Source organism: Macadamia integrifolia, unplaced genomic scaffold, assembly GCF_013358625.1.
Source record: "Macadamia integrifolia cultivar HAES 741 unplaced genomic scaffold, SCU_Mint_v3 scaffold1106, whole genome shotgun sequence".
Classification (NCBI taxonomy): Eukaryota; Viridiplantae; Streptophyta; class Magnoliopsida; order Proteales; family Proteaceae; genus Macadamia; species Macadamia integrifolia.
The window spans coordinates 20,110-38,482 of NW_024868089.1; the positions used below are offsets into that span (position 1 = coordinate 20,110).

Consider the following 18,373-nt stretch of genomic DNA (forward strand, 5'->3'; position numbering starts at 1 on the left):
TCATACTATCACACTATCCTACTATCGTATTATTATTATAATAATAATAATTATTATTATTATTATTATTATTATTATTATTATTAGTATTAGCTAATCTTTTCTTGGACAACATTACCCCTCTTATTTGTTTAAATACCTTAACTTCTTCATCATCACTTTTGTTGTTCTTTTTATTTATTCAATTTTTTTGGTACCCTTTGTTTTTTTAGTAATTAAATATTAATTTCTTTACTCATTTAAAAAATTAATTTTAGTTTTTTTATTAAACTGTCACACCTTCTACTCATTCTATCTCTATTATTTAGAAAGTAATATTACTTTTTAAATAACAGTTTTTTTATTTAGTTAAGAATTATTTTCTTTATTAAAATCACTCACCCTCTATTCTCTCTCTCTCTCTCTCTCTCTCTCAAACTCTCACGCCTTTCTACTTAAAAAAAAAAAAATCAACTAAATATTATCACTCTCACGTTTTCATAAAATTAAAAAAATAAAATAAAAATCATACTCTCTCTCTCTCTCTCTCTCTCTCACACACACACACACACGTTTCTTTCTCTTTCTACTAGATAAGACTTCCAAGGCTCCCTACCCTATTATTGGGACCTTCGAGTAGTACAGTCTTGGTATGGATTATGCTCCTCATAAATCTTTTTTATGTTTCTTAATTTTTATGTTAATGGATATGATACATTGGCAAAATGATCGATTTTATTTACCCGTATCAATATTTTGAATGCATTTATGGATGGTCTTAATCAAAATCTATGCATTGATATATATATATATATATATATATTTTTTTTTAATTCATAGTTCCTTTGTTCTTGGACTTCTTTTTGTTCCTATAGTTCCAATTTTCTTAGTTTACATATGTATAGAATAAAAATTTTTAAAAATATTGGAATTTTGTAGATCCTTATCGCTGATTGAGCTCGGAGGAGTCGATGGTTTCAATTACCAATAGAGATTTTTCTTTTCATCTTATGCAATGTAAGTGATATCAAGCAGTTTACCAAAATGTTTCCAATGATTTACTCTTGAGTGAGTATCTAAATCTGAAATCGGTAAAAAATATGAATTATTTCTTTCAAATCCCTTTGTCATTGTTGCGGATAAATAGAGATTTTTCTAATTCTCCTTCTCTCTTTCATAGTTCTCTTCTTAGTTCGCTTCACTCCCCCACTCCCTCGACTTGTCTCCGATCGAATCCAATCTCGAATATGTGAGAGCAACAATGTTGGCACAACTCTAGCATTGAGCAGTAGTGATCGAACCCATTCTTGAAACGATGATCGGAAGTCGGACTACTCTGCAACTTTGTCGACACTGTGAAAGATTTTAAAAATATGAAATATTTCTCTCAAATTCCTTATCATTATCAATATTTAAGTTGAAGATACTATGGAATTTCTCAATTTCGTAGGATAGACTATTACTTCTCAAATTCCTTATCATAATCTTATCAACTATAAAGGCATTGAAGGTTACTTGATTTTTTTTCTAATGATTTTTTATGAATATTTATTTAGTTGATTCAACCATATTTTGCTATCTTATATGACTACTTATTTTGAGATTTGTGTTCATTGTAGCAGCTTCTTAGAATGCTCTAATTAGGTATCCCTTGTTTCGGTGACAATTTAAGGAAAATAAGGTATAGAGATGTTGCTTAAGGTTTCCCTGTAAAGTAGCCTAACGACCAATTTGTGTTTTGAATTATTGTAGTAATTTTTCTTGTGATTTCAGTTTTATAAGTTATTTTATATACTTTATACTAAATAAAAAATTACAAAACGAATTTTTTTGTTTTAATTTTTAATGTTGAAGAATGACTCATTTTCCTGACACTATTTGGTTTTCATATCAACGCATTATTGTGCCATTCATAATGCCCTATAGACCTTTCAAGATACCATTTTCCTTTGAGCTTGTCTAACATTGAAAATAAATAAACTTCAGTTCCAAGAACATTGGATCAAACAAACAATGCATACTAAAGTATAATGTACTCAAAAGTCACGATAACATTTTTGATATACATGCATACACATTCACATATTTGACTTATTTTTTATCCAAGAAAGTAATTTTGTTTTAACCAAAAAAAGGGGGAAAAAGAGAAAAAAGAAAAAGTCATTAATGATAGAAGAATTGAGGATAACATTTATTATGTTATTTATTTTGAGCTAGAGACCATTATTACAATCTCTCTCTCTCTCCCTTTTTTCTATCTCAAACTCTATCACTCTTTCAAATCCTCTCACTCTCAACATATGCCACACATTTGCACGTGTAATTTTTATTAGTCTATGTATCCTATAAAAGTACGTACTTCCATTTTTTGGCAAACTTTTCAACCTGACCTAAATGTCCCCATTTACAACTAAAATTACGACTAAAAAATTCTTAAAAAAAAAAAAAAACCAAACAATTATCCACTACCATAATTATCTCCCTCTTCCTCTCCCTCTCCCTCTCCTTCTCACTCTCTTCCATAAACGTGGGGGAGAATTTAGAAAAAAAAAAATTCTATAATTCATAATTATCTACTACCATAATTATCTCCCTTTCCCTCTCTCTCTCACTCTTCTTTCTTCCCCACACGTAGGTCGGATTTAAAAAATAAATAAAATAAAACCCATAATTCATAATTATCCCCTCTCTCTTTCTTCCCTAAACGTGGGGGAGAATTTAAAAAAAAAAAAATCCACATTTCCTAATTNAAAAAACCCCATAATTCATAATTATCCCCTCTCTCTCTCTTCCCTAAACGTGGGGGAGAATTAAAAAAAAAAATCCATTATTCATATAATTATCCACTATCATAATTATCTCCCTCTCACTCTCTTTTACCTAAACGTGGGGGAGAATTTAAAAAAAAAATAAAAAAATCCACAGTTCACACTCTCTCTTCCCTTGGGGGAGAATAAAAAAAAAACCCAAAAATTCAAAATTATACACTACCATAATTATCCCCCTCTCCCTCTCACTCTCTCTTCCTTAAACGTGGGGAGAATGAAAAAAAAGAAAAAAATTAATGTATATCTTTTTATATTCTCTCCCTTAATTTCTCTTATTCCCTTTCAATATATTCACTTTCCTTTTCCTCTCTTCTCTCCTTCAGCGATCCATGGCGCATCTCCTTTCCATTCCACATCCGTTTGCTGAAGGTGAGAGGGATACCGTGCATCAATTTCTTCTTGTTAGCTTTTGGTTTTTGATAAAATAACCATTTTCTTCTTCGATCAAAGCGAGGGAGACTGGGAGAACAATCGAGACTCTGTTGTCCCATATGTTGGAATCCTATTCCCTGATGGGTTCTCTATTTCTCTTCTTCCCAAAATTCAAAAATTTTCCTTTTTTGTTGTTTGTTCTGTTTGCAAACGAGGGATGGATGCATGAACAGTAACCAAGCACATCGTTTATGGTTTTCATGGTTCTCCTTTTTCAGGTGGGGGTGATGAAGAACCGAGGAGCAGCTTCTCAGGGAGGGAGGCATACATGATCAAGAAAAGCAAAACAGGTTCAGTAATCAGTATTGCACTACGTTGTAGCCTTGGACCAAACCGAGAAAATTAGGAAACAAATAATGAAATGTGTTTATATTTTTCCTTGTAATGATTTTAATATCTCTTTCCCTTCCTTTGGATGCACAGAACGATTGATCAAGGACTGTGATCGGGTATGTTCTTGCTCATATAAAGTTTCTTTATTTGATGGTTTTTTGTTTTTTTTTTATTATTATTATTATTGCACTGGGTGAGCAGGATCTTTGTAGTGACATGGAATGTGGGTGGAAAATCACCACCTGGTCACTTGAATCTCAAAGATTGGCTTCACACCTCACCTGCAGCAGATATTTACGTTCTTGTGTATGTCCTATTATCAATTTTATTTTTCTTTATATTTTCTTCTCTTTTGTAGCTATGCAAATACAAGAAGATTAATGGAATCTGTTTTTATTCCATTCTCCAAATTTCAAGAAATTGTTCCCCTGAATGCAGGAAATGTTTTGGGAGCAAAAGACAATGGCCCTGCCAGGAAGTGGCTGGCTCGCACCCGAAAGACTCTTAATAATATCCCTGGCACAAGTGGCAGTGCTAGGAAGTTGCTACATGCCTTCTCCAATTCCTGATCCAATAGCAGAATTAGATGAAGATTTTGGAGGCTCCACAAAGCAGAAGGCCTCATCTTTCTTACACCATCGGTCATTATAGTCCTTGAGTCGTAGCATGAGAATGGACAATGACATGTCAACCTCGCAACTTGGCTGGATCGACGATTCAGTGTTTGTGATAGGGTTATTTTTTGTCAGGCCGAGTGATTATAATCCCAATTTCATATGGAGTTCGTCTGATGATGAGAATGCACCTAGGATCCCCCGGGTACCATGTTCTCACCAATGTCGGATAGGGAGAGACTATCTGGGTACTCAAGGTACTGCCTTATTGCAAGTAAGCTAATGGTTGGGATATTTCTCACGATATGGGTGAGGAGCAACCTGAGGGATGATGTACGCAATATGAAAGTTTCTTGTGTGAGTAGGGAATTGATGGGTTATCTTGGAAACAAGGTACATTGTTACATGAATCAGATTGCTACTTTTTCTTGATATTGAATCTATAGTCCACGTAAACCACCATGATACTGCTAAACTGATAGGTTACAGATTGGAAGGAGGAATGCACATTGTTCTGTAATTGTCTCATCATGGGAGTTAAGCATCCCTACTTCATAGTTTGTTCATATAATAACTATAATAAGTATGTTTGTGGAATTTTTATGAGGTCCATGTTTTCTATTATCCTTATGTTGGCTTTGTTTCTCTTTTGCAGGTCCAAAGAAGACAACCAACCTCATGTTATCTTAGACTTACGAAGGAACATCCTCAACTTCTATTTGGACATACCATTCTCTTAATAGCCTCTCTCTCTCTCTCTCTCTCTCTCTCTCTCTCTGTCTCAGAGTAGCATTTAACCATTGATTGTCTAGTTCTCTCTCTCCTACAGCCACACGTGCATTTGCACATGCTCTTTTATTTTACTAGTACATATATTGACTGTACAGTGATGTAAGGTTCCATAAGAGTCGATTCCGTATCTCATATGGTAAGAATAAAGTGACTACTCTCTCTACGATATTATTATAGAGAAAGTATCCGCATATGCTGGAGGAAAAGTATCTATGTGGACTTGCGGTTGTGATTAGATTTCATTCTAGCCAGAGCTGTTTAGCAAAACCTGAACCCACGACTTCCTCTTGTATTCGTCTTGGTGATGCTATGGCAATGCGAATTGGAATCTTAGAAGCATTGTCAAACTTCATAGAAGGATTATTGTGCACAAATATTGCAAAGAACTTTGGTCTTACTTCTCAAACTCATCTGACATTATTCTTGCAGTAGTGGAACTTGTGATAGATAATCTTACAATTGTCCACTTATTTTGACGATTGTAAGTTCCAATTTGTTCCTCGGTTTGGGTTAATTCCCTCCATGGTCCAACAACTATGAATTTTCCACTTTTGACTTAATAAGTTTTTTTTTTTTTTTTTTTTTTTTTTTTTATCGAAGGCTAAATATGTATATTGGAGAAAATTTTATAAATATATGGTCTAGTGAGCACGTAAGATGGAAATTTTTTCAATTATCGTAGAGTAACTTATTTAAAATTTAACCAAATGTGGTAGTTAATTTTTTGAAAAGAATTCTCCAAGCAAGGGGCATGGGGAGAATGCACTTAGAGAGTGTGACAAAATAACATTGTACATAGGAGGGTAAGAAGGTCATTCCATGTGAGGAGAAGAGAGACACAGAGACACTAGCATACTTTTCCCCGATATCTAGAGAACCTTTTCCCTTAACTTTATAAACGGATTTGTTATCGAAGAAAAGTTTTTCCATTGCACAACCTAGAGAAGTTTTATATTTAACAGATTTATTTATATCATGTGGATGGATGACATAGTAAATCTGACCATTGAATGTCTAGAGAATGATTAGGATTGACTAGATATGAAATTTCATTTCTATCTCAAATCTCCTATGTATGTCCATGCATCCCCTTGATAGTTGATGCACACTTTTGGACACCATTTGTGCCAAGGTCGGAAACAACCCATGCAAAAGCAACTAAATAATTATAGATCGCTAAAATTATGAAAGCTTGCACATTGAGAGGGAACTGATCAGTTGCAAAATACAAATCATAAATAAAAAAACAACATATCTTTGAACTGATCAAAAGTCCTGTCCATAGGGATGGGAGAGAACACTTCCATACACCAATCATGGGTATGTTGAGGCAGAGCCTGTTTAAGGGCATTAGGTGTTGTCAATGCATGAACCTTACCTGCTCCTTCCTCCTTAAAACTGAATTTTCTAATATTTTATCAGGCCTTTTTGAGGATAAAGAGTGTGTTTTTTTTGCTAAGAATCTAAATGTCATTGACACGAATGCTAGTCCATTTTTCCACTACTTCATAGCAAATGAATGGTTGATCCAATGTTTGGAAATTCTTAGTGCTATTGTCCTTTCCTTCTCAGCCCTTGCCATGACTTTACTTCCTCGAGGAACTTAAGTGATGGCAAGTTCCAAAAGAGAAGGACTCCCTAGTTTAGGAATATTTCTCTTCTCTTCAATATGTATAAGAGGAAGGCCAGATGTTTATCTTATATCTTATATGGTAAGAATAAAGAGCATCTATGACCAAAAGATCTATCATGTACTGGAGGAAAAGTTCGCTCATCTAGAATCACTACTTGCCCCCTTACAATATGAAGTCGATAATACTCCCAACTGTCCCGATACTCCATCAAGGGATTCTGCCTTGACCATGGGTGAAGGAAAACTGCCTCCATATATTTTTACCTTTAAAAATATTTGGTAACATATATTGTTTTATCCAAAAAAAATAGCATATATTCTATGTAATGTATATTTTTTACCAAAAAAAAATAACATATATTCAGTGTAAATAAATATTGATTAGGTGCTACTTTTGAGATTTGACATTCATCATTACTGAGCTCACGATCTTTATTTCCATTAAGGCAGGAGTTTCACTTATATATACAAGGTTAAACATGGAAACAAGAGAAAATTTTACACTTATATAGTCTAATCTAACGAGCTTGCAAGATGGAAATTCTTTCCCTCATGGTAGAGCAACTAATTTAAAACTGAAAAAAAGAAAGCTGGCTCATCATGTGGTCCTATGCCCATACACTGGTGTATGAAATTATCACCCACTCCCCTTGTTACACCATGCCCTAAACTCCGGGTTAATTTCAACTTTTGGACATAGGTAATGCAACACAAGTGACAACCACTAGTTACTTGTCAATTTGCTCGGCTCTTTACATGGAAGGGCTACAAACCACTAAAGAAATCAATGAAAGCCCTCTACCATTGGCGGGGAATTTACCCGAGACCTAGTAGTGAGAAGCACCAAGAGAGGGCCCACACACTTGCAAACACCTAAGGAACCCTCCACACAACCAATAGACCTAGTTCCACCCAAAGTGGACCTAAATAGCCCACACCAGCTAATGGTCACCGGCTGATGAGCATCATCCGGTGAAAGTACTAGCCGAAATAGGGTTACTTCGTTGTGGGGCCCGAGCCCTCGCACCCGTGGACCTCAAATCACTCCCAAATGTTGGGACAACCTATTGGGGAGTGGATCAATGTATCAGGACACCCCGAGGTGGGCCCGTTAGTACCAGATGGTGGATTAACCTGGTAATGAGTAAAAACCTATTAATTTCCCAAACAACCCTTAGTCAAGCTTACGTGGCTATAAGTAGGGACTCTTACCATTCATTTCTCCTCCTACCAAAATAAAAGCAAGGAGATGGAGAAAGATGAAGAAGAAGGAGGAGAAAGAGAGCAAGTAAGGAAGGAAAGAAGGAGGGAAGCTAGGGTTTCATCCTCTGAGGTAGGCCCTATATGCTCATCTACTCTCCACACACACACACACACACAAGTCTCTCTCGTCTTCCCATTTTCACTCTTTATTGGAGGTAATGGAAACCCCAACCAATTTCCACCTACGTAACCCCAAGGACTACATAATGGGAAGAGAATTGGGAGTAAGAGACTTACCCTAGCAAATTTATTAGCTCAACATTGAACCTATAAACAACTCCCTATGAAGCCTCTATCCAAAACCCTAAATTGGGATAACTAGGCCCTAGAACAAGTATTGTACCCAAACCCTCTACATTTCCCCATTTAAACCCAAAATTGGGTTGGGAAAAAGGGGAGCTAAACATATGAATGGGGACTTGGAATGATCACATAGACCAATGGAAGTCACCACATGAACCTCCATCAAAATTTCCCAAATTTAGTAGACCTAGACTAATAAAATGGAGATTTGAACCTATTGTCTGATGTTATATTGAACTAAATCAATAATTACACTAAACCTAAACTAGATGTGGTGCATGAGGATGCCCCACATGCAAACCAATCTAAAAAATCACAAAAAAAACCAAAGTTATAAACTATGTAAAAGAGAAGAAAGGAGGAATAGAGTTGAGAGAAATGGCACCCCATTGAAAAACACACAAGCACACCATCATACAAAGGGGCCACAGGGCCTATGGAGCTGATCTGGGCAAGAAAACTCAGGTTTTAGCTTCACTGGCTGATGGTCATGGATCAGCCAGAGAAAGCATGGACCATCCACCGGTAAAGGTTTTGGAAAGTGTGAGTTTTCACCCCCTTTCGGATCTATCCACGGTGAACTCACCGGCAGATGGGCATCTTCGAGTGAACCACTTTAAGATTTATTTGAAATTCTCTTTTTTGGGGCATATGTCTTAGTGTCCGCCTTCTCTATGAATAACTGAATAACCTTAAAAAAAAACATTATGAACCTTAGGAGTGGAACCAAAAAGTGACAGGAGCACGTGGCACGAGACCATCGACTACCTACCACCGTCTAGGACTTGAGGTGAGGGGATTTTGTATGACTTCATGAAATGTTTTCATCATAATGCATATGTGGATGAATCATGTCATTTTTCATATTATAATCTTATTTCTTGTGAAAATTTTTGATGTGGTATGTTGGTATGAATTGTGTATTGTGCACATGTGTGTGTGTGTGACTAGGATGAAGGGTAGCCGAAGGTTGGGTTCCGGCACTGCATGCCTAGGGTGAGTGTATGTATGTGAGTGTGAGGTGGAGAGTGGGATGCGGGGTGGCCGAAGGTTGGTTCCGACACTGCATGCCCATGGCGTGTGAGTGTGGGGTACAGGGTAGCCAAAGGTTGGGTTCCGGCATTGTACGCCCACGGGGTGTGTGAGTTTGTTTGTGATGTGACACATATCATGATAAAATACATTGAGTTAGCATAACTACTTGGGTGCTACAACCCTTGCCAATAGGGGTTTACATATTGGCTAATCCTACTATCCAACGGTCTGAGGTTGGGGATGATTTCTGATGACTGAGGTGGTGGAGATGCCAGCATCGTGACAAACCTTCACGCAATGTTGGATTCGGTGATGGATATACCCTACATAACGATGTTGGATTCGATGCAGTGGTATTATGGGGAGTTATTAATAGGGGTTTGCCGGGTAACGATGTGGTTCCATAAACAACACTGTCCTAACTCGCAACTAGCTTGTTTTCTCGGGGACTGATAATGTACATTCATGACTAGGGATACGACTTATGTTGTAGTAACACTGATACCCCCTGTGGACTTAAAAATTGTTGCTTAGAATTGTTTGCTAATAATTGGATCATGTCATTGCATTCATAGTGTGTGTGAATGCATTGTGGAGATTGGGGTGCAGGATGGCCGAAGGTTGGTTCCGGCACTGCATGCCCATGGTGTGTGAATGTGGGGTACGGGGTAGCCGATGGTTGGGTCCTGGCACTATATGCCCATGGGGTGTGTGAGTTTGTTTGTGATGTGGCTCATACCATAATAGAATGCACTGGGCTAGGATAGCCACCCTGGTTCTACAACCCTTGCCAATAGGGGTTTACCTATTGGCTAATCCTACCGTCCGATGATCCGAGGTTGGGGACAATTTCCGGTGACTAAGGTGGTGGGGATGCCAGCATCGTGACAAACCCCCATGCGATGTTTGATTAAATAGTGGATATGCCCTACATGCGATGTTAGATTCGATGTAGTGGTATTATGGGGGATTATTAATAGGGATTTGCCGGGTAACGATGTGGTTCTAGAACCGACACGCTCCTGACTCGCAACTAACTTATATCCTTAGGGATCGATAATGGACATTCGTGACTAGGTATACCACCTATATTGTAGTAGCACTTATACCCACTCTGAACTTAAAATCTATTACTTAGAATAGTTTGCTAACCAGATCATGTCATTTCATTCATCTAATTGCATTCATCTAACTGCATTAATATTGTTGTGGGTGAACATTTATACTTGTTTCTATTTTATTGATTGTTGTGGATGTATGTGTGTGTGTGTACCCCTCACTGGGCTTCGTGGAAGCTCACCTCATTTGTTGCACCCTTTTTAAATGGTCAAACCAGTGCTGAGGCAGACTTGGGGCTTTGGTGGCAATGGTGAGGCTTGTGTCTACGAGATACAATGTTGATGGACATCACTTCTTTATTTTAAGTTATTTATCCTTATATATTATTTATAATCTTGTAATACCAGTAATCGGAATTCAAATGAATTTTGGTATATTGTAATTATCATTTAGTGAATCACTAGTTGTAGAGTAAAGTTTACAAATCTTATATCCGTACTCTGATTTTAGTTGTGATTTTAGTGGCATTTATGGAATGCGATATTGTATCTGTGATCCTAGAGGGTTAGGCTGACTAGATATGGGTATCCAATGCCATATACCTTGACCTAGAGGAGGCGGGGTGTGACACCCCTGAAATAAAAAATTATAGGGAGTGTTGATGCTCCTTTGTGCACTTTCACTGGCCCTGTGCTAGTGTAGGGTCCAGACAACTTGGTAGAGATCTCTTGCCCCTTAAAATCTAACCAAATGTGGTAATTACCTTTTGGAGAGTTCTCCAAGTAAACAGAATGGGGAGAATGCAAAAATGAAGTGTCACAAGAAAACACCATACAAAAGAGGCCAATGAGGTAATTTCATGTCAAGAGAAGAGAGATAAACACAAAGGTGTGAAAGCATACTCTACCCTGACGACTCAAAGAACCTTTTCCCTTAAACTTTATAAATGGATTTTTTATCCACGAAAAGCTCTTCAATTGGCACAACCTTTCGAATTGGTATACATATTTATGTTATGTGGATAGACATGTAGTAAATCTAACAATTGAATGTCTAGAGAAAAAATACATATGAAATTTCATTCAGATCTCCCCATATAAACCTTGGCAATAGCCTAGAAGTTTGGCATAGCTCGCTTTAGAGCATGCTCGAGGGTTGATTAGTGGATCAACTCCTCTTGAAAGCACACTGTTGCTTGCCACGCACCACGTGCTAGTAGTCCTACCCTTGGGCCCTAATAGGCACCCACTTCCTTTCTGGACCACCATAGTGGTGAGTCCACCTTGGCACAAAAAAAAGAAAAAAAACTTTCCATGTATGTCCATGCATCCCCTTGATGGTTGGTGTACCCTCTTGGCATTCTTTAATTTTCTAATACTTTATTTTGTCATGTAGAAATTTTCCTTTTGAGCTGAATTTGATATGTAAACAAGGACCATCAGGGTTAAAGTTAAATCCATCAGATTTCATCCGACCTTGGCATCCTTCTAAAAGTATCAATCATTGTCTAACCGGAATGACCCTTTCCTTATTTTTCCACTTAAATTCAAAGAATTTTACAGTCAGGGACAAACAAGTAAAAAGAAATGAGACAACATTTATCATAATGAATTTGATCTTACAATAAAATAAAATAAAAATAATAACTTAAAAAAATAAAAATAAAAAGTGCACAAAATATTAAAAGTGATGGGGTTTTATCGGTTTTGATCTGGGTTTTTTATTGGTTTATGGTTCAATAGATATGATTTGGTTTCAATTTCTATCGGTCTCATAGAACTCCAAACTGAAGTGTTGGATTCCGTTCGGGCTGTAATTCACGATTCAATCAATTCAACAATCTCATAGAATCCTAAACCAAATCAAACCTAAAAGGGTTCGATTCGATCGGGCAGAACTGATCTACTTGATCATTTCAACCATGCTGGAAATTGATATCCCAACAATAACTTCAAGAATCCTATAAATTTAACTAAGATCAAAAGCTCTGTGCAGAGGCATGCACCATGCACGATCATATACACAGCCATTATAGTGGAGTAAAGGGGTGCACCATAAACCCCTCATCCCCCATTCAACAATTGTGTGCATGCATGATGATGCATAAAACCTTTTGTCTTTAATTAATGAGCCAGTAAGCCTTTTTTTCTTTTGCCCTTCATGGTATCCATTTCCGCTTTTCAATGGAAAACCAAATGTATATTTTTTTCGAATAACAAAAATGTTAACCTTCTCATGTCAAAACAAATTTCAAGGACTCTATTCACAGTGAAAGATTACAGAAAAAGGAGTTTATTTTCTCTTTATAATAAACTTGCTTCTGTTTTATTTTCACACAGAGAAAGTAGGAAGGTATATAGCACAACTCTAACAACACATAGCCATGCCAATCAAGCCAAGCTTCAGATGCACCAGTTTTGTAGTCCACAAAATAAAGAGCATCAATCCTCGCAGACCACCAGCACTGACCACAACGAAATCGATCCCTCTTTGCTTCATAAATATCAAAATACACATCTGCCTCTCTCCATTGAATGCGGCAAAAGAAAAGTGTAGTTTCCCAGAAGTTGTACCAGAAACCCCACTCGAAATATTGTTTATAAGGAAGGTAATGCACACCCAAATCATCATCCCTTGATTTGCAATGAATCATCAGTACATAACCATCACCCAATTCATTTATCATTCGAACATGTCTCTTAGCATCTACATTAGTAATAAATGAGAACTCACGGAGCAGATCGGAACTCTGAAGGAGTGGAGCGAGCAGGTCTGAGTGGAGTACTGGAGACGAGCAGGTCGGAACTCTAATGATTCAGAGTGAAGTACTGGAGACGAGCAGGTCGGAACTCTGAAGGAGTCTGAAGGAGTGGAGCGAGCAGATCTGAGTGGAGCGAGCAGATCTGAGTGGAGCGATCTGAGTGGAGCGAGAAAACTGATCATTCTTCACAAGTCTGAAGGAGCAGATCTGAGTGGAGCGAGCAGATCTGAGAAGATCGGTCATACTTTGTTCCAGCGCAAGTGCGTAACTGAGTGGAGCGAGCAGATCTGAGAAGATCGTGAGGATCAGAGGCAGTGAGTGAGATACCGGAGTGCGGCCTGTTCTCTCCTTTTATTTCCGACGGCAGATGAAGTTCCTTCTCAGGCGATCGTGAGGATCAGAGGCGATCGTAGTTGGGACAGGTGAGGATCTGAGGGAAGAGCAGGTCGGAACTCTGCCGTCGAGTCGTCGGATGATCTGCCGTCGAGTCGTCGGAACTCTGCCGTCGAGTCGTCGACAGTAGCAGTAGCAGTCTTCTTCCTCCTCTTCTTCTTCTTCCCTCGTCGAAAGTAGACGATGGCGTTTTTGAATGTGGTAGATGATGGTAGAGATATGGATCATGACCCAGGGGGAGGAAGACCGCCGGATAGGGGCAGGCAACTTCGCCTTACTGATTTCTGGAAACCTAAATTAAAGGATGCATCGGAAGCGGTTAGAGAAGAATCTGAGTTTCAAGCCAAAGAAGATCTGAGTACTAAGGTGGATGACAGCAGAAATCAGAAAGATAGAGGGGATGGTGTGAAGAAAACTTTTTCTACTGTTGTGGGTAAGGTTTTACCGGACGTGGAGCAGTTGGCGGATCCAATACATGCTGGGGCGCACACTAAGATTATCATCCCGCAAGAGGCATATGAGGAGAGGCTGGAAAAATTCAAGTTTGCTTTGATAGGTAGGGCAAATTTCAAATTTATGTCTATGAATGATATTCGTAAAGCTGCAGGAGAGGGGTGGAAGTTGAAGGGGAGAATTTCTTTGTCTCCTATGGGGAAAGGCTTCATTTTATTTCAGTTTGAGTTGGAAGGAGATATGTCTGCCATTTGGAGAAGGAACCTAATCAAGGTTAGAGGACAATTGATTCGATTCCAACGCTGGAAACCAGATTTTGATGTGCATGCGGTGAACAACCCAACCAAACTGGTGTGGATCAGATTTCCAGGCCTTCCCCTGGAATACTGGTATGAGAAGATCTTGTTGACAATGGCTAAAGGGGCAGGTAGACCTGTGGCCCTGGACAGACGCACCAGATCGGCGGCAATGGGGAATTTTGCGCGTGTTCAGGTAGAAGTGATAATTGGGGAGAAAAGGGTGGAAGAGATTCAGGTGGAAAGAAAGCAACCAGGAACGGGGGAGATTTTTTGGTTTAAACAGTTAATCGTATATGAAGATGGGTTAGCTAAATGTGGTTTTTGCAAAAAAATCGGGCATACTTTGTTCCAATGCAAAGAGAAGAAGGAGGTGGATGCTCGAGACACTGAGGCGGCAACCATGGTGAATGAAGGTGGTGCAGGGCGAAGATCCAGCTCAGAGGGCGGTGATTTGGGTGAAGGAGTTGTTTCCAATTTGGGTAGAAATCTTACCCATATGAGGCAGCCTTCTACCATATTAAGAACTCAGATTAGGGACAATAGTCCAAAGTCTAAGGAAGGTGTGCAGGGGCAGGGAGATATTGAAATAATTATTCCCGTAGAGAAGTCTACCAATATGGGAATAAATCACAATCGTATGGGTGCAGTTAACAGTATGGAGGGTAATGGATTGGTGTCTACATTCAATGAGGAATCTGGGTCGGTGGATGGAGCGGATATGGATCATATATCTGAACCAGGAGAGGAGGCAGAGATTGATCACCGTAGGTGCAACTTTCCCATTTCAGAGGAGGATGAGGCTATCTATGGTAGGGAGGATCACATTGGTTCAGGTCAGCATGGTGAGATCGAAGAGGGTAGGGATGTGAGGTTCGAGCCTCAAATTGATAATCCAAAAAATCAGTTGCAGTATAAGGACGGGGTTATGATTGTGTATCATGAAGACGTGGTAGAAGTTGATAGAATGGCGAGCATCCTCGAGAGCAATATGGAGGGGAGAAGACAGCAAAAAGGTAAACCTTTCTCCCTAAATGAGCAGATTGCTCGGAAATCTGACAGATTGGCTCTCTTAAAAAAATGACTATGAAGATTTTATTTTGGAATATCAGAGGAATGAAGAAGAAGGCTGCTAGGTTGGCCTTAGGGAATATTGTTTCCATGAGTTCCCCAGAAATTATATGCATAGCTGAACCTATGTTGGAGGTACAGAAATTTCCAAAGAGGTTTTTCAATAATCTTGATTTTGAAGCGGATTTTATTCATAATGATAGGCAGGATAAGGTTCCAAATCTGTGGGTGGTTTGGAGAAGGGGTTTGTCTAAGCCGCAAGGTGTCTCTTGCTCTGATCAACATATTACTTTACGTGTGCAGTGGCAGTCGAATATCTTCACTGTGTCTTTTATTCATGCTAATTGCTTCATAGCAGCAAGGAGAGACTTGTGGAGTAATTTGGCGGCATCGAACCCGGGTCAAGGCATCCCCTGGCTGGTGACTGGAGACTTTAATGCTACTCTGTATGCTCATGAAAAAAGAGGTCCAGGATCTTTTAATCTAGGCTCTGCGGCAGATTTTGGGGCATTGGTGGATAGCTGCTCCCTTATTCAGATTCCTTCACAGGGTCGAAAGTATACTTGGACTAATAATAGAAGAAGAGGTAATGTTGTGGCAGTTCTGGATAGAAGTTTCTGCACAGATGCTTGGATTTCAGAGTTTCAGGATTGCCACCAAAAGGTGCTATCTAATTGTGCATCAGACCATTCTCCCCTATTGGTGGTGTCAGAAGCATTGGTGAAGCCCTCTAATTGCCCTTTCAGGTTTCAGAGGTCTTGGATTGACCACGAAAATTTCCTAAAAATTGTGAAAGAATCCTGGGATGAATGGATGTCTGGATCGGCTCTCTATATTTTTAGTCAGAAAATTAAAAGATTGAAAATTGTGATTAAGGAGTGGGCTAGGGAAACATTTCCCAATGTGAATTTGGAAAAGGAAGAGGCGCTAAAGGGGTTGGAAGAGATTCAAAAGGAGATAGAGGAGATTGGTATGAACGATCAAAATTTTGCTCGTGAAGCTGATGCAAAAACTAGGTACTTGAAGGCAATGGAGGGATATAAAAAATTCTGGGCTGAAAAAGCTCGGATTAGATGGAGAACTCAGGGAGATAGAAGCTCGAAATTCTTTCATATGGCTGTGAAGGTGAGAAGAATGAAAAATACCATTAGATATCTGAAAACTGATTCAGGTCAGATCATCAATGAGAAGATGCAGTTGGAAGAATTTACTAAGAGCTATTATGAAAATTTTTTAAAAAAATCGACTACTGTTGACCACATGGAAATGTTGGACTGCATTCCGAAGATTCTGACGGACATTGATAGATGGAGGATGGACGCGATGCCATCTAATGATGAGATAAAAAAAGTGGTTTGGGACCTTGATCCGGAAAGCTCTCCAGGCCCAGACGGTTTTCCTGGTATGTTCTATAAATCTTGCTGGGTTATAATTTCTAATGATGTTTGTAATGCTATTAGGGGCTTCTTCAGTAAAGGTCGAATGCCTTATGGTCTTAATAGCAATTTTTTGGTGTTAATCCCGAAGATCAAAGGGGCAAATGCTTTAGATAAGTTTAGGCCTTTATGCATGGGCAATTTTTTTTGTAAAATTGTTTCTAAAATAATGGCTTTAAGACTTTCTGAGGTGATGCCTCGGCTCATTTCGGAGGAGCAAGGAGCATTCCAGAAGGGAAAAATCATTCACTCCAATATTACCCTTGCCTCTGAGTTATCTAATATGATGTTCTCTGCGACTAGAGGGGGTGGCATGGGGGTGAAGATAGATATTCAGAAGGCTTACGATACAATTGACTGGGATTTTATTTTTCATGTATTGAGAAAGTTTGGGTTTTCAGAGACCTGGATTCGATGGGTCTACCAGATGCTGGTCTCTGCGAAGATCTCTGTAATTTTCAATGGTGGTCCGATTGGATATTTTGGAGTGGAGAGGGGTTTGAGACAAGGGGACCCTATTTCCCCAATGCTGTTCATTTTGGCTGAAGAGGTTCTCTGCAGAGGTTTGAATAAACTAGTGGAAGAAAATAAATTAAAGCCTATTAAGGGTCCTCGTGATGTGATGACGCCAGTTCATAGTTTGTTTGCTGACGATATATTCATCTTTGCTAATGCATCTATCAGATATGTTAGACATCTGAAGAAGTTTCTTAACATGTATCAAGAATTTTCTGGCCAATGTATCAATTTGGAGAAAAGTAAATTGTTTGTGGGCTCGATATCTTCTCAGAGAAAGAGGGCTATTGTAGAAGAATTGGGGATTTCCCTTTGTACATTTCCTACAAGATACCTGGGGGTGGAGATTTTTAAAGGTAGAGTTAAGAAAGATTTTGTGATGCCTATTATGGACAAAGTAAAAGGCCGTTTGGCTGGGTGGAAGGGCAAGATGTTATCCCTGGCAGGAAGAGTTGAATTAGTGAAATCGGTGATTATGAGTATGCCAGCTCATAGTTTTGCTGTGTATTGGTGGCCGTCGTCGCTAATTACAACTTTGGAGAGATGGATGCGCAATTTTGTCTGGTCAGGAGAGATTGATGCCACAAAAAATATTGTTGTTAATTGGGATCAATGTTGTAAGCCGAAGGAGGAAGGGGGGTTAGGATTGAGAAGATTGAGAGATATGAATAAAGCTATGCTCTGTAAAACAGCATGGCGTATCAAGCATGAAAATTCCTTGACCAGTAGATTCTTGAGAGCTAGATTCCTAAATAAACAGGGGTTACCGAAGGAAGGATATAGTGCTTCTTCCATATGGCCTGGCATTAGGAAAATTTGGAATTTTATTTCTTCGAAGGAGAGATGGGTAGTTGGTGATGGTTGCAATATAAAATTTTGGAAGGATAATTGGGTGGGAGGCTTTGCGCTGGAAGAGTATGTGGAAGATGTGGATAGATCGATGCTTGATGGAAAGGTGGACAGATTTATCGTCAATCATAGGTGGAACATACCTGTGGTAAATTCATGCTTCATGACAGATGTTTTTAATGCTGTTTTGCAAATTAAAATCCCAAATTATGAATGTGTTGACAGATGTGTTTGGAGTCTTTCTTATGATGGGAATTTTAATTTGAAATCTGCGTGGGAGGATATTAGAGAAAAAAAGCCAACGGTTCCCTGGGCTTCGCTCATTTG

General features: G+C 38.7%; 1 protein-coding gene and 1 pseudogene across 1 annotated transcript; both read left to right on the forward strand.

Moving 5' to 3' along the window:
• The first annotated feature begins 3,136 nt into the window (after positions 1-3,136).
• Positions 3,137-5,328, forward strand: LOC122062786 (annotated as a pseudogene).
• An 8,280-nt stretch (positions 5,329-13,608) lies between these two features.
• Positions 13,609-15,258, forward strand: LOC122062788. Its single transcript, XM_042626429.1, has one exon. The coding sequence runs from the start codon at positions 13,609-13,611 to the stop codon at positions 15,256-15,258; it is 1,650 nt and encodes a 549-aa protein (XP_042482363.1).
• The last annotated feature ends 3,115 nt before the right edge of the window (positions 15,259-18,373 follow it).

Coding starts and splice junctions, on each gene's coding strand:
- LOC122062788 (XM_042626429.1), top strand. CDS start 13,609: ATGGCGTTTTTGAATGTGGTAGATGATGGTAGAGATATGGATCATGAC.